The sequence below is a fragment of the Numida meleagris genome, chromosome 23 (assembly GCF_002078875.1).
Source record: "Numida meleagris isolate 19003 breed g44 Domestic line chromosome 23, NumMel1.0, whole genome shotgun sequence".
NCBI classification, from domain to species: Eukaryota; Metazoa; Chordata; class Aves; order Galliformes; family Numididae; genus Numida; species Numida meleagris.
The window spans coordinates 2,927,961-2,941,462 of NC_034431.1; the positions used below are offsets into that span (position 1 = coordinate 2,927,961).

Consider the following 13,502-nt stretch of genomic DNA (forward strand, 5'->3'; position numbering starts at 1 on the left):
TTTCTGTGCTTTCCTTTATGTCTCTACATAATTATGTATATTATGTCTCCCTCTTGAGTCAAACCATTGGCCCTGACCGACCTGCTGCGTTATTAGGTACGTGTGCCCAGCGGGGTCATCCAGCCCCCATTTTCCCAGCAATGCCTGTCCTCCAGGAACGGTTGGTGATGGCTTCGATCTCTTTGATAAGTCCCAGTGTGAGACGTGTCCTGCTGGATATTTCTGTGCTAGAGGTAGGTGGTTTTATGGCAAAGTGAATGGTGTTCTTCGGTACCTTGTACCATGGAACCCCCAAGGGTCACTGAGTTATCAGTAATGCAAATGGGGAAAAAAATGTCAGCATAGGGTTTGGTGTTCCTGCAGAGACTGCTGTACCTTCTGGACAGGTTGAGTTTAATTCTAGTCTGAGGTTTTCCCTTGATGATGCCCATGGTTATTGTTTTAACTTCATGACATGGGTGCAGCCACTTTCTACAGTCTCCAATTTTTTTTGTTTGTCGATGGCCTCTTCAGTTTGATGTCTGTGTCAGGTTTGGACACAGGCACTCTGCAGGGTTCTCAAGGCTGGAAATAATTACTTTAGTAGTCAGTTCTGTGACAACCTCTTGTCAACAGAGGAAGCAATTACTATCTCATTTTAAATGAAGGGAAGGCGCAAAAGGAGAAGATTTGATGCGGTGTCTTCCAGAGCTGAAAACAAACCAAGAGAATGGGATCGTCTGAAGCCAGTATGCTAGATAGTAGGCTACTTTTCATCCCTTCAAATTTGGGTTTACAGGAACAGGGGGAAAACAGAAGCCTCCTGCTCCGTGTCCGGTTGGTCACTACTGCCCACCAGGCACAAAGCACGCAGTGCAGCACAAGTGTGCCCCGGGCACCTGGAGCAACAGGACAAGGCTGAAATCAGAAGAGGAGTGCTTGCTGTGCCCTGCGGGCTGGTTTTGTGTGGGAGGATCTCAAGTCCCTTCTGGCATGTGCAGCTCGGGGCACTACTGCCCTCAAGGTAGGCAGTTTTTGCTAGAAATGAAAGAAATTTCCTTTATTTTTCTGTCTTTAGAGATGCAATGGGCTCTGATAAAGTCAGCACATGGCTTTATTAGTTTATTTGCACCAAAGCATTTCAGCGTGCAGTTGGCTGTTCTGTATAACGAATACTTGAAACCTGTACTGTTTGAACTGAGCGTGTTGGTATCATCAATTCAACTCCTTTAATTTCCAAAGAATTAAAATGCCCAGTCAAGTGCGTGGTACAAACACGGTTCTAAATTCTCCCTGCAGAGATTCAGCAACATTTGCCAAACAGTGAATTTTTAAAAAATATTTCCTGGTTTGTGCTCAGAGCTGTGGTCAGTGATATATATATGTGTGTGTGTGTGAATATGCATATATATATATATATATACACACACACATTATATATACTTACATATATGTAGGTATACACATATATATAGCTCACGTAAACACTTAATAGCAATGAAGAACAGAGGCCACCATTATATTGCTTACTCTTTTCAAAGCTTTAATAAGAATGGGGATGATTCTCTCATCTTTTTTTTTGGGAAGGTACCTGGAGAGGCACACAGTACCCCTGCCCTGCAGGAACATATGGCACCCGACTGGGAAACAGCAGAGTGGAAGACTGCACTGCCTGCCCTGCCGGGGCGTTCTGCCCCAGTGGGACCTCCAAGCCAGTTCTTTGCCCCGTGTAAGTACACAGCATGTGCTGTCATAGCTGTGGGTCTCTGACCCACACAGGCATTTCAGAGCACTTCTTATTAGAAATAATATCATTCTGCACCAGAAATGTTTGCAAATTCATTTCCCTTTGCTTCTCGCTGGGCAGTCCAGGAAGGTTTTTCTCTGAATCACTGTTTCTTCCCTCCAGAAATGGTGGGAATCCTCCATACCAGAGGTTAAAAATGCAGACCAGAAACACACTGTCCTTTCCTTTGTCACTTTGCTGCTGTTGGCAACTCTCCCCTCTGTTGTCTTTTCCCCTGTAGAGGAACTTATCGTGTGGAACATGGTGCAAAAGTGGCTGCAGACTGTGTCCCTTGCCCTGGAGGGTACTACTGCCCCGACCTTGGCACTGTTACACCTCGAACATGTGGTGCTGGCAACTTCTCAGTAAGCAGCGATGATTTTATCTTGGCGTCTGTTCAACATAAAAAGTGGATAATTTCAGCAGAAAGAGGAGCTAAAGGATATACCCCTCCAAGGAGGCTTTGGAATGAGGCAATCTTCTTGCATTATGAGTCTGGGTAATTGAGGAGATTGCGTACGGTGTTTTAAACAATATTGCCCACCTGTGCTGACCCTTTGAGTAATGAGAGAAAGTGCTAGACTAGAAAATACACAGGGGATGTTCCTCATGTTCCTAAGTGATCAGGCTTGGTGCTGCTCCAGACACGATGCTGAAAGTGCATCATGTGTGCAATACTCTTGTTGCTGTTACTCCCACTCCGGAGGTGTGCAGTAGCAATGTAACCCCTTCATCCATCACTCATCTGGCGTCGTGCAGTTGGGTAGATGCTTTGGATTTTGGTGATTTGTTTTAGTTCTTCGTTGTTTGTGTAAGCATTGCATGGAAATGGCAGAGCAAACACCCGTATTTAGTTTGTGCTCTGAAGGAAGTATTGGATTGCAGTGCAGTTAAGCAATCATTTGGCCTTGGAAGGTGAAACAATGAGATGGAGCCCCAGAAGGGAACAGTGGATGGCACAACTGCTTCTCACAAAACGGTGCTGAGGCTCATTTCTCTGCCCCCAAACTGTAATGAGTAATTTTAATGATAATTGTTAAATTTCACTGTTGAGAGGGAAATGACATGTCAGCTTTCCATCCAGGCTATTTTTCTGTCACTGCAGAAATTTTATAGTTTCCACTAGAAGCATTCATTAAGGTTGGAGGCAAGATAAATGATGAATGGGGATTTACTTACGTATGACAAATGGACCTTGATTATCTCTCATTTGCACTTTGCAGTTCAGTGTGACAAGGAAAGATGAGGGAATGTGTTTGTTTTTCTCCACTACTGCTGGCAGAAGGTGTTGGGTTGGCTGTTCTGAGGCTCAGAGCCTTTTACGTGGATAACCCCCAGGAAGGACAGTGCCTGTTTCCTGCTGCCAAGCACTCTTGCCTGCAGGGTGAATACACTGAGTTACCTGCTGATTGTTGGTTGTAGGTTAGGTTAGGTGGAATTTTTAAAGAGACATCTTTCTCTTTCCAGTGCTGTGTCTGTGCATAACAGGGAATGTTTCATAGGAGCATGGTCCTGTTGTCAGCTCCCAAGGGTGATGTCTTTGCTCAGTGGTCATGTTTTTGTACACTGTTTTGTTACTAGCATGCTCCATTGTAGAGTTGGTTGCATTCACTTCCTTTGCATTGTGCCTCGATAACAACTTGTCGAATGCACAGGGGTTCTTTCGTGCTCTAGAAACGAGAGCTGTGTTTCTACTTCCATGTCACAGGACCAAGGTTGGGCCTCCTGCTTGCCATGCTCTGTTGGACATTACTGTGCTAGCGAGCACACCAGCCAGGAGGTGATGCTGCTGGCCATGGTTTGCCCAGCGGGTCTCCGGTGCCCAGAAGGACAGGCAGTCATTCCAGAGGCCATTGCAAATGCCTGCCCCAGGGGCTACTACTGTCCCCAGGGAGATACTGTGAGTGCATCTCCTTTGGTCTTCGGTCTGTTTTTCTGAGTTTGTTCTCACTAATTGGAAAGAAATATTTTCATAGCTTCATCCGCTGCGTTGTTGGCGTTATGGGATGCGGCAGTCGTGTTAGAGCCATTTTTTTACTTCATTTCAAGGGCTCAGATGCTAAGCCTTGCCCCAATGGGACCTATGGTAAACAGAAGGGACTAAGCAGTGCTGAGGAATGCTCACAGTGCCCTGCAGGGAAGTACTGCTACAGAGCCGGGAGCGAGCCTTCAGGAATTCCCCACCCTGTAAGCATAGCCCAGCTTCTCCCAGCATTTCTTCCAGAGGCTGCAACTATGAATGAAGCATACTTACAACGTGCTTTCTGTCTTTCCTTTGCCTTTTGTCTGTCAGTGCCTTCTGTCTATCAATTTTACCACTGAGATTGTGAATTCCCTTCTTTTTTCCTGCCGCATTTTCCTGCAGTAATAATTTTGGTTTTTTTTCAAATTGTTGATGAGGTTTGGATCTTTCTGTGTTGAACTTTAACATATCTCACTTCCCTACTAGAGAAGAACAACAAAGCCATGCTGACTGCCTTCTTTGCTTCCTAGACTGGGGATTGTCCACCTGGCTATAACTGCCCTCCAGGAACTGGATTCCCTTTCTCCTTCCCCTGTACTCCTGGATTCTTTTGGGACAATTCCAGTGCAGAGGGTGAAGACAGGTGCAAACCGTGTCCAGCTGGGAACTACTGTGACTCTCCTGCCATGACAGAGCCTAAAGCTTGCCCAGTAGTGAGTAGTTCTTCAGTGGTTACCGAATAGAAGAAGCTGTATGTAGGAGGTCTATTTAATAGAAGAGTCTTGAATGCTGTATTAAGCTGACTTTGTCTTGCAGGGCTTTTACTGTGGCGAAGGCAGCTCTAAACCTGAGCCCTGCCCAGCGGGAACCTACAGTAACAAAAAGGGACTGTCTGGACCATCAGAGTGCAACCCGTGTGGCCATGGTTTCTACTGTGCTGCTCCAGGGCAGACTGGGCCAAGTGGTCCCTGCAAGGCTGGGTTCTACTGCCAGGGCAGGGCCCTTACTGCAGTAAGTCATGTGGCGAGCTTTTCTCCTTACCTATTTGTGTTGCTTTGTGGTGGGGTGTTTTTGACCCAGCAACTTCAAGAGCCAAAGTTTTGCTCTGCACTCATCCAAGCTTATAGCACGAGGGCCACTCTGCTGCCCTCCAAGGGAGTGTAACCATCTTACAGCTTTCCCTCTAAACACTGACATCACCTTAACTAGAAGTGTAGCTAGCTTGAATATCCAGCTGAAAAGTTCAGTGGGAGTGAATTGCAGTGGGATTGCCAGTGTGAAAAGATCATCCTTATTTCTTCTTTCCATGTGTTTACTACATTCCCCTTAAAGAGGCCTCACCTTTTTGCTACACAGCAGTGTAAGTCTCTATTTTTCTTCTTTGTACTGCCTTGAGCCCAGATCACTATGATGCCTTTAATATTTTAGCCCACTTTTCTCCTTTCTTACATGATGCCTTTCTCAATTGCAGTTGCCTACGGATGGTGTGACAGGAGACGTGTGTCCTGCGGGGGCATATTGCCCACCTGGGTCCCCCTTACCCATCCCCTGTCCTCCAGGAACCTACAGCAATGTGAGTGGGCTGAGAAGCCTCCATCAGTGCTTGGACTGCCCACCTGGGTGAGTGCACTGTTTGCTGATCATGGCTTCATTCTGTCTCACTGCAAAAGGACTGTTTAAACCTGGTGTTTGTTGCCCAAGCAGCACAGCCTTTTACCTCCAGCCCTTTTTCCAGAGTTCCCTCTGTTCCCAGCAAATGTGCTACCAGCAATCTCCACTGCCTTATGCCTGTATTAGATGATTTACAATAAAGAACTTGAACTGAGTCGCCCTCCAGCATTTACTATTCACTAGCATCTTGCAAGTCTCATTACATCTGTAGTGCTTGGTGGCCTGACCTAGCAACTCTTGCTTAAACATGCTCATTAATACTGTTTGGATAGTCCTTTTTATATTACCAGATTGTATAACTCACCACTGAGTTACGTTCCTCTTAATGATGCCAGGATTACACTTCTGATTCTGACAGAAAAGGTGTGGATTTAGCCTTGGCTTTCACCTCTCCATTAAATGCATGCAGATTGTTAGTGCCAGTGATGAGCAGTCTGCCTTTCAGGTGCCTGTATCTTCATGCTGCTGTGACAGAGCATGCAAGATCCTCTGGGGCTGGGTGGCACAAGACCTGTAATTTTGGTGCTATTCTGGGATAGATTTGTAGGTCTCCATGGAGTAGAATCCAGTGAGCTGAGTTAATCCAAATTTTCCTGTCTTTTTTTTTTTTTCCCCATTTTTTCACTCCCTGTTTTCCCTGGAGATGTAGGCAAGAAAAACGTAGCACGAGACAGCTCTGGAATTCATGTTCTGTCTAGAAGCTGAAGGGAATGCCCTTAAATTTCTTTTTTCTTTTTTAAAACCTGTATATTTCTAGTCCAAAGATGCAGAGTAGACTTGAAGAAAACCAAAATTTGGGTGTTCGCATGAGCTTTATTCAGATCATGCAGCTACACTTATGTAGATGCAACTTTGTGATCGTACAGGGGAGAACTCTTTCCAGGTTAAAACTGCAGTGTCTGGTCTCTGAAAAGGATACGTGAGAAGTGATGTATATGCTTTGTAACTTCTTTTAAAAGCCTGTAAGTGATCAGGAACGAGGTCTCTGTGAGATCCCGGGTGGACTGAGGGGAATTTTTTGCATGGACACTGTGCTAGCCAGTGATAAACTATTGCCACCCAAGATCTTTATTTTTCTCCCCACCATGCCAAGCCTTTATTGCCACGGGGCAAATACCCAAGCTCCCTCGGGACCATGTGAACCTGGATACTACTGTACAGGAGGTGCCAAAAGTGCTCTTCAGCAGATGGTCATGGAGGGGCATTATTCCTCAGCAGGAGCTTTCAAGCCAGAGCCGTGTCCTCTTGGCAGCTTCCAGCCTGTGAGTATTAGAGTAGTATGCACTCTAAGGTGCTTGTGGGGTCTTCAGAGCCATTGTACAAGAGTGTGAGTAGTCATTTGTGAAGTGTTCACGAGTGGATAGCTGAAAAAAAAGAGGGACTTGGGTTTTCTGGTAAGCTGGACAATCACCTCCATCCTTGCTTCTGCCCTGCAATAACAGAATGCTGTGCAGAGCTAGAAGGATTGAGGATGGAACACCAGATCCACCAGTTCAACATTGTAAGCAATATTACTGCGTATCCACCAAGTTCATTCTTATGTCCCCTTTTTAGGACCGTGGTCAGTCTCATTGCAGGGACTGTCCAGAGGGTACGTTCTGCAATGAGACAGGTCTGGCTGAAGCCCAGCCTTGTCCAAAAGGGCATTTTTGCTTAGGAGGAAGTTCCCTGCCTCTCCCGTGTCCAGTGGTAAGAATCCAACATTGTTGTGTTTTTTAAATAGTAATTTTCAGGAAGTTTCCAATCCCTTGGAGGAGGGTATTCATTAGTTCTGTTTTTGTGCAGGGAATGTATGCAGATGTGCTCGGGGCAGGTTCATGCAAGCCCTGCCCAGCAGGCATGTACTGCAGCATGGCTGGTCTGGCTGAGCCAGAAGGACCTTGCCAGCCTGGGTATTACTGCAATCAAGGGTCCAGCAGCTCCTCACCTGTGAGTACTCAATATCTTGTGTTGCTGCAGACCGTGAGGTGCTACAGAAGCTTTCATGAGCTGTATTAATCTCATTTCCCTTGTTTCAGGTGGGCCTTTTATTTGGAGATCTTTGTCAACCAGGATATTACTGCCCTGCTGGGACAACACACCCAAAAGAGATGGCATGTCCTGCTGGCACCTGGAACGGCCGGAGGGGAGCCCAGGATGCCACTTGGTGTCTTCCTTGTGCCCCTGGGTTTTTCTGCAGTATGTCTGGCCAAGATGCTCCCGTAGGACTTTGTGCACAAGGTGAGACAAAAGGAGAACTTCTTTAGCTACTCAGAAATTCAGGGAGATTTTTGCATGACGGAGAACATTTCTGTGTTTTCTTCTTTAAGGCTATTACTGCACGGGAAGGGCAAAGACTGCAAAGCCAGTGGATGGTGTCACTGGAGATATCTGTCCTCGAGGACATTTCTGCCCTGCAGGCTCAGCAGCACCTTCTCCCTGCCCCAGTGGTGAATACAGCAATGCAACAGGTCAGGAACTGGATCTCTGCAGCCTCAGTGTGACTTGGGAAAGCTAAAAGCAGATTGTATTTTTTGTCTGCCTCCAAGAACGCCTTGATGGCTGCTAACTGTTACAAGCACTCAGTATTTTTCTTGGGATGGAGAAAGGGATTCTTGGTTGGTTGGTTGTTTTTATTATTTTTTTTTTCTGTCTTTTCTTCCTGTGATGTCACGTGGAGAATACAATTCACCCTTGCAGCATGCAGGTCAAATGGGATTGTAGCAGTGACACTCAGTGCACAGTTAGCAAGTGGGCCATTAACTCCATTTCCTCCCTGTTCTGCCTGCCACCTACCAGTGAGACATGGGGTTACTGGGACTCGAGCTGGAGAGGATTTGAGAAGCTCCATGGCAGGAGAAAGTTGTCCATGTGGTATCTTCTTCCAGTTCATGATGTATTTCCTTTGCAGGTCAAGACAAATGTTTTCCGTGTCCTGCTGGGTTCCACTGTCCTAAAGGGCTGAGACGCCGCTGTCCTCCTGGCTTTTATTGCCCTCAGAGAACTGGAATCAGTTTTTATCCTTGTCCCCCTGGGACTTTCAATCCCTCTTACGGCCTCAGCCAGGCTGAGAGGTGCCAGCAGTGCCCTGCAGGTGAGGAGATGACTGAGTACTCTCGTTGTCCATGTGGAGCAGTGTCAGAGGGTGACACTTTCCCACTAGGAGAGGCAAGCATGATAATACCCAAAGTAGATTCCCTGTCCCACTGGTAGTGTCCCCCAGCAAGCCAAATTTGGTGGCTTTTTTTTTTATCCTTTGTAGGTAGGAGAACAGCTTGGTTTTACGCTCAGGGTTTCCCAGAGGAGCGTGATTTGAACTGGAACGCTGATGCTGAGGGATCAGCTCTCCCAAAGCCTCCCTCTTTGTCTTGCAGTCAATACGTGGAGCACACCAGCTCTCCTGTTTTGTACTGACACTCTTTTCCCTCTGTGGTCTTCCAGGAATGTTCTGTGAAGACTGGGGACTCTCCTCTCCAAGCGGTCCCTGCTGGCCAGGGTTCTTCTGCACAGCAGGTATTGCATGTAACGCTCACAAGGGCGAAAGAGAAGTGAAAAAGTAGAAAGCTGTAGTCTTTAGGAACAGTTTTTTAGGCATTCTCTGTGCAATCTTTCCCTGGATTTTCCTGCAGAGTGTGCCAGGATAGCCCCGAGGAATGTCTAGTCAAAAATCTGCTTTCTGAGGCTTTCTGCTTTCTTGGGAAAAGAAACAGCTATTCTCTTCCAGCCATAGAAATTATTCTTTAGGCATGTGGGGCAGACTGGCCTACAAATAGCAGCCTGTATCACTCAGGAATCCTTTGGTCTATCTTCCTGATGTAGGAGCAAGTGTCCCAAACCCTGATGGAGCCACGAACACCAGCACTGGTGGCCCATGCCCACCTGGACACTTCTGCCCAGCTGGCACAAGTATCCCACAGCAATGCCCTGTGGGCACTTACTCAGACAGGTGAGCTTCTGTATTTGCCTTTCCTCTTTGTTTTATCCCTCTGTCCCTACTGCTGACTATCTGGTGCCGTTCTTTCTTGCCTACAGAGTCCTTTACCCCCTTACAGTACAGCTCAGTAACGCTCATTAAACACATCTTTGCATTAATTATGAAAGCCTCATGGTTGTTTTCACTTGGCCAGGGGTATAAGCATCGAGGGTCTGCCTGCTGAACTTGTACACTTGCCAACAGAAAGCCTGATGATGTCTCTCCACAGGCCGTACATGTGGCAGGAATCCAGCTGCACGGCGTGCCCATCTGGCCATTACTGTGGCTCTGCTGCCCTCACAGCACCCTCAGGGCTCTGCTCAGCTGGGTACTACTGCCTGCCCGGGGCTTCCTCTCCATCACCACATGGTGAGTTGTACTGCATGAACGTCAGTGTCTTCACCTGCTTGTGTCCGATAATGAGTGGTCTTGGCAACAGACAGCTTTAAAAAATGCCCTCTTTTCCCCCAGTACTCCTGCCTCTCCTTCTTCTTTGTCATTTAAGCACCTAGTTAATTTTGTTGGTGCTATTTATACCAGTGCACACACGCCAAGGATGAAGAAGCAGGCAGTCCACCAATCCATGTTACTGAATGAAACACTTTCACTGAACACTGGGAAAGTTCTGGCTACCAGAATATAGTGCAAGTGGCCCAGTTCCCTCTTGTCTCTTTATTGTGCGTCAGAAATAACGATTTCCAGGGAAGAATTCCAGGTCCCCAGTGGACAACTAAATATTCTCCAGAATTCTTAGTATACGTGAAGGTAAATGCTTAGAAAGCTGATGTGCGAAAATACGGTTCACTGTGGCTTTTCCTTTGAAGCAAGGAGGAAAAGCACAAGGTGACATGGCACTGAAAACTCCAAAGCTGAGACGCTGTAGTCGTTTTAGATACTGTGCTGCAGCCCCGTTTGATCTGTCTTCTCAGATCCCAGAAGACATAACTGAGAGAAGATCCTCATCTGTTAGCTCCCTCTGTTGGCATTGTCCCTCCCTTAAGAGTTCCCTTTTTTTTTTTTGCTTTGTCTTGTACATTTGTGTTCTAGGTGTGTGGGAGACAGGAGGCCCTTGTCCTGTGAGCCATTTCTGCCCAGAAGGAGCCAGCTTTCCCTTAGCCTGCCTTGCAGGGACCTACAACAACCTCACCAGACAAGCTGCATGCTTCCCTTGTGCCGCAGGATACTACTGCCCAGAGAATACTACCAGCTACAGTGTGAATCCTTGCCCAGCTGGCTTTTACTGCCCTAAAGGTGAGATGGGCACAGGGGGCAAGGCCATCCATTGACCAGGCTGAAACATCTTCTTTTGAAAGGCAGGCAGTGGTCCCTGTGAAATAAAGCTTCAGGGGTCAGTCTGGTCCTTCTGTGAGGAAGGACAACCTTTTAAACCATAGGCAAGGCTGTCATTTAAGCCCCTCACTGGTAAATTAAGCAGCTCACAGAGGTTGTCATGGCTGTAAAGGCCAAGCTGTGCACCGTGGAAGTCAGCGCTGAGATAAACTGGCAACAATATGACATAGAATCATAGAATCCTGAGAGACATGAAGCGATACTGTGGGATTAATAGCCAAGATATTATAGTCTGTGAAAGATTCTCTCTTATTTCAAAGGAACCAGGTTTGCTACCGAGTTTCCTTGTCCCCGGGGCTACTTTAACCCCGATCCCATGACACAGAGCTTGGACAGCTGCTTGCCCTGCCCACCTGGGCATTACTGTGGGAAGGAGAACTTGACAGCTCCATCAGGCAAGTGTGATGCAGGTGAGTCTGGATCTGTTTGGCTGTTGTAGTGCACAGCACGGAGAGGCAATGTCTTAGCAAGGTTAATGGATGCATCCTGCCTTTCCGATCTCTTTGCTTGAGTCACTTGCCTCCCTGTAGGTGTGTAGTACCACTGAAGGCACCCTGGGCATCCACCTGGCTTTCAGATAGGCACAGACTTCACATAGGATGTATCTGGTAGCTGTGAACAGCCATTCTCTCTGTCTGCCATTCACAACCTGCTTAGGCAGGTGGACTGAGCCCTGTAACATATAGCAAAAGTACTGAACTCTGGGTTGTGAGACCATCTTGGTTAATATGGTGCTTCACAGAAGGATCATTGTATGCACTTGTTTTCAGGTTGGTTTTGCATCTCTGCTGCTTGGACCTCGCAGCCTTTTGACCTGGATAACTACACCAGTGCCAACTGCCTCTGCCCAGCCACTGCCACCGGAGGGAAGTGCATAGCTGGTTTCTATTGCCCCGAAGGAAGCCCAGAGCCTCTTCCCTGCCATGCGGGGTTTTACTGCAATGCCTCAGGTTGGCATCTGTCTTTGAAGAATGAGGGTAATCCTTTTCATAGGGAACCGAAATACAGACATATTTGTTATTTAGGAACTCACTAGGAGATCCTAAAGCTAAGTTCTGATTCCAGGTGATAAACTCAACTTTGCCCAGGATTTTCTGGGTGTCCTTAAGTGAGTCCCTTAGCTTCTGTAGCTGTGTTCCCATCTTCAGAGGAGCAGTGTGAACGCATCATTATAGGTTTGTAGATACAGGGGGTCAAGGTCCTCTTTCAGATTCCTCTGTATTCTCTAAATCTACAGAGCCTGTAGATGCTGGGACACTGACTGCTGATTCATTTTCTCCTGTTTCTTTTCTGTCCTTTCAGTAATCTTTTGCTGTGTTAAATTTGATCTGTTTTTCTCCCGATGCTGTCATAAAGCTGCAGTGGTGCTTGCAAGATGTCTTCGGTGTCTCCCTGGGCTGGCACAGAATGGGACTCAGGTGTAAGCTTGTCATGTTTGCCCTGAGGGAAGCTCCAAGTTGGTTTTTCTCCTGCTTTCCTCCCTTTGTTTTCATGCTTGGGTTGCCATTACCCTCTCTGTCTTCCAGGTCTGTCTGTGCCTAGTGGGGAATGTTCTGCTGGATTTTACTGTAAAGGTGGAGCAGTCCTCCCTAATCCAACAGATGATGTGACTGGGAATATCTGCCCTGCGGGGACTTACTGCAGTAAGTATCCAGCATCAGTCAGGGACAACAATTCCTTGTCATTTAATATCTGGAATACTGATAGGTGATTCTGAGAGTGTCATGGCCAGCTTGCTGGGGTCTGACCAGAGCGCCCCAAGTCCCAGATTCTTCTCTTAGTTCCTTACCCATGCTATGAAAGTAGTGACATTTTTGTCTCATTGCTTGAAGCTGTCTGTCTTCAGGATGTAATTAGCATCACCTCCGTTACCCGTTATGAAATGAAGTTAATAATGTCTGTCCTCTTCCGTGCAGCACTACTTGACCTTTGAGAGAAAATAAGATTCCACTGCTGCCATTTCCATGCTGCACTGCACTCATCCAGCCCCCAAATGCAACAGTCTTTATTTATTATTTCACTGTTCGTTTCTGTCTGCCTTGTTTCTCTTCTCACAGCTGCGGGGTCAGCAGAGCCCAAGCTGTGCCCAGCTGGCACCTTCTCCAGCCTGCCAGGGAGGAGAACGCTTGCTGAGTGCCAACCTTGTCCCTCTGGCTTCTACTGCGAGGGTCCTGGACTCAGTGCCCCCACTGGAGAGTGCTGGGAAGGTGAGGGAATGCACTGAGCACTCTGCATCCTTCGTACAAGAGCTGCCTGCCTGTTCCTGGCTCTTGAGCTTCCTTATGGGTGGAAGTTTTGAAACTCACTGCCTGGTTTTCTTCTCTTGACCAGAGAATAATTTCTGGCTCTGTGTGAAAAGACTGCTAGAGGTTCAGGCAACTCTGACATAAAAGCAGGAGCAGTGACTTCTCTGTATTTCTTTTGAACAGCTAAAATGCCATTGAGGGAAAACCTTCACATTCAGTGGGAAAGTTGTTGAAGTGTTTCAGTGACTGGAAGGAAGCAGAGCTCAGTGCTGCTTCCCTGCATGTTTCCCCATGCCACCCGTAGGTTTTGTCCGTGTTTTGGAGATCGCTAGGTGTTAAATTTTCTTCTTACAAGTACCACAACTGGGAATGCTTTGATGTGGATTTGTCCCAGCAGATTTGTGATTCAGATCAATAGTAAGTTAAGGTCAGCAATAGTTTTATTTCTCGAGTGGCCAGTGAGGTGCTTGGTGGGCCCGGGAGAACCTGGTAGGAGCCTTCTCTTCCAAGGAGCAGCAGCTCAGTACCTAGTACATCTCAGTGACTAATTTAGGC

The 13,502-nt window shown here is 47.1% G+C and overlaps 1 protein-coding gene across 14 annotated transcripts in view; it reads left to right on the forward strand.

The window, feature by feature from the left end:
* The window catches only part of LOC110387723 (zonadhesin-like), a 113,412-nt gene that overhangs the window by 8,504 nt on the left and 91,406 nt on the right, over positions 1-13,502 (forward strand). For 13 of the 14 annotated variants that reach the window (XM_021376207.1, XM_021376205.1, XM_021376210.1 and 10 more), the window contains exons 8-30: positions 97-233; positions 779-1,003; positions 1,567-1,708; positions 2,007-2,130; positions 3,474-3,665; positions 3,815-3,952; positions 4,259-4,441; positions 4,545-4,739; positions 5,200-5,348; positions 6,493-6,661; positions 6,954-7,088; positions 7,185-7,328; positions 7,418-7,619; positions 7,709-7,849; positions 8,290-8,472; positions 8,820-8,891; positions 9,198-9,324; positions 9,581-9,720; positions 10,399-10,602; positions 10,962-11,111; positions 11,472-11,651; positions 12,228-12,344; positions 12,759-12,908. In XM_021376207.1, coding sequence (XP_021231882.1) covers positions 97-233; positions 779-1,003; positions 1,567-1,708; positions 2,007-2,130; positions 3,474-3,665; positions 3,815-3,952; positions 4,259-4,441; positions 4,545-4,739; positions 5,200-5,348; positions 6,493-6,661; positions 6,954-7,088; positions 7,185-7,328; positions 7,418-7,619; positions 7,709-7,849; positions 8,290-8,472; positions 8,820-8,891; positions 9,198-9,324; positions 9,581-9,720; positions 10,399-10,602; positions 10,962-11,111; positions 11,472-11,651; positions 12,228-12,344; positions 12,759-12,908 — 3,599 coding nt within the window. The remainder of the gene's footprint in view (positions 1-96; positions 234-778; positions 1,004-1,566; positions 1,709-2,006; positions 2,131-3,473; positions 3,666-3,814; positions 3,953-4,258; positions 4,442-4,544; positions 4,740-5,199; positions 5,349-6,492; positions 6,662-6,953; positions 7,089-7,184; positions 7,329-7,417; positions 7,620-7,708; positions 7,850-8,289; positions 8,473-8,819; positions 8,892-9,197; positions 9,325-9,580; positions 9,721-10,398; positions 10,603-10,961; positions 11,112-11,471; positions 11,652-12,227; positions 12,345-12,758; positions 12,909-13,502) is intronic. The other variant, XM_021376214.1, reaches the window with a different exon arrangement.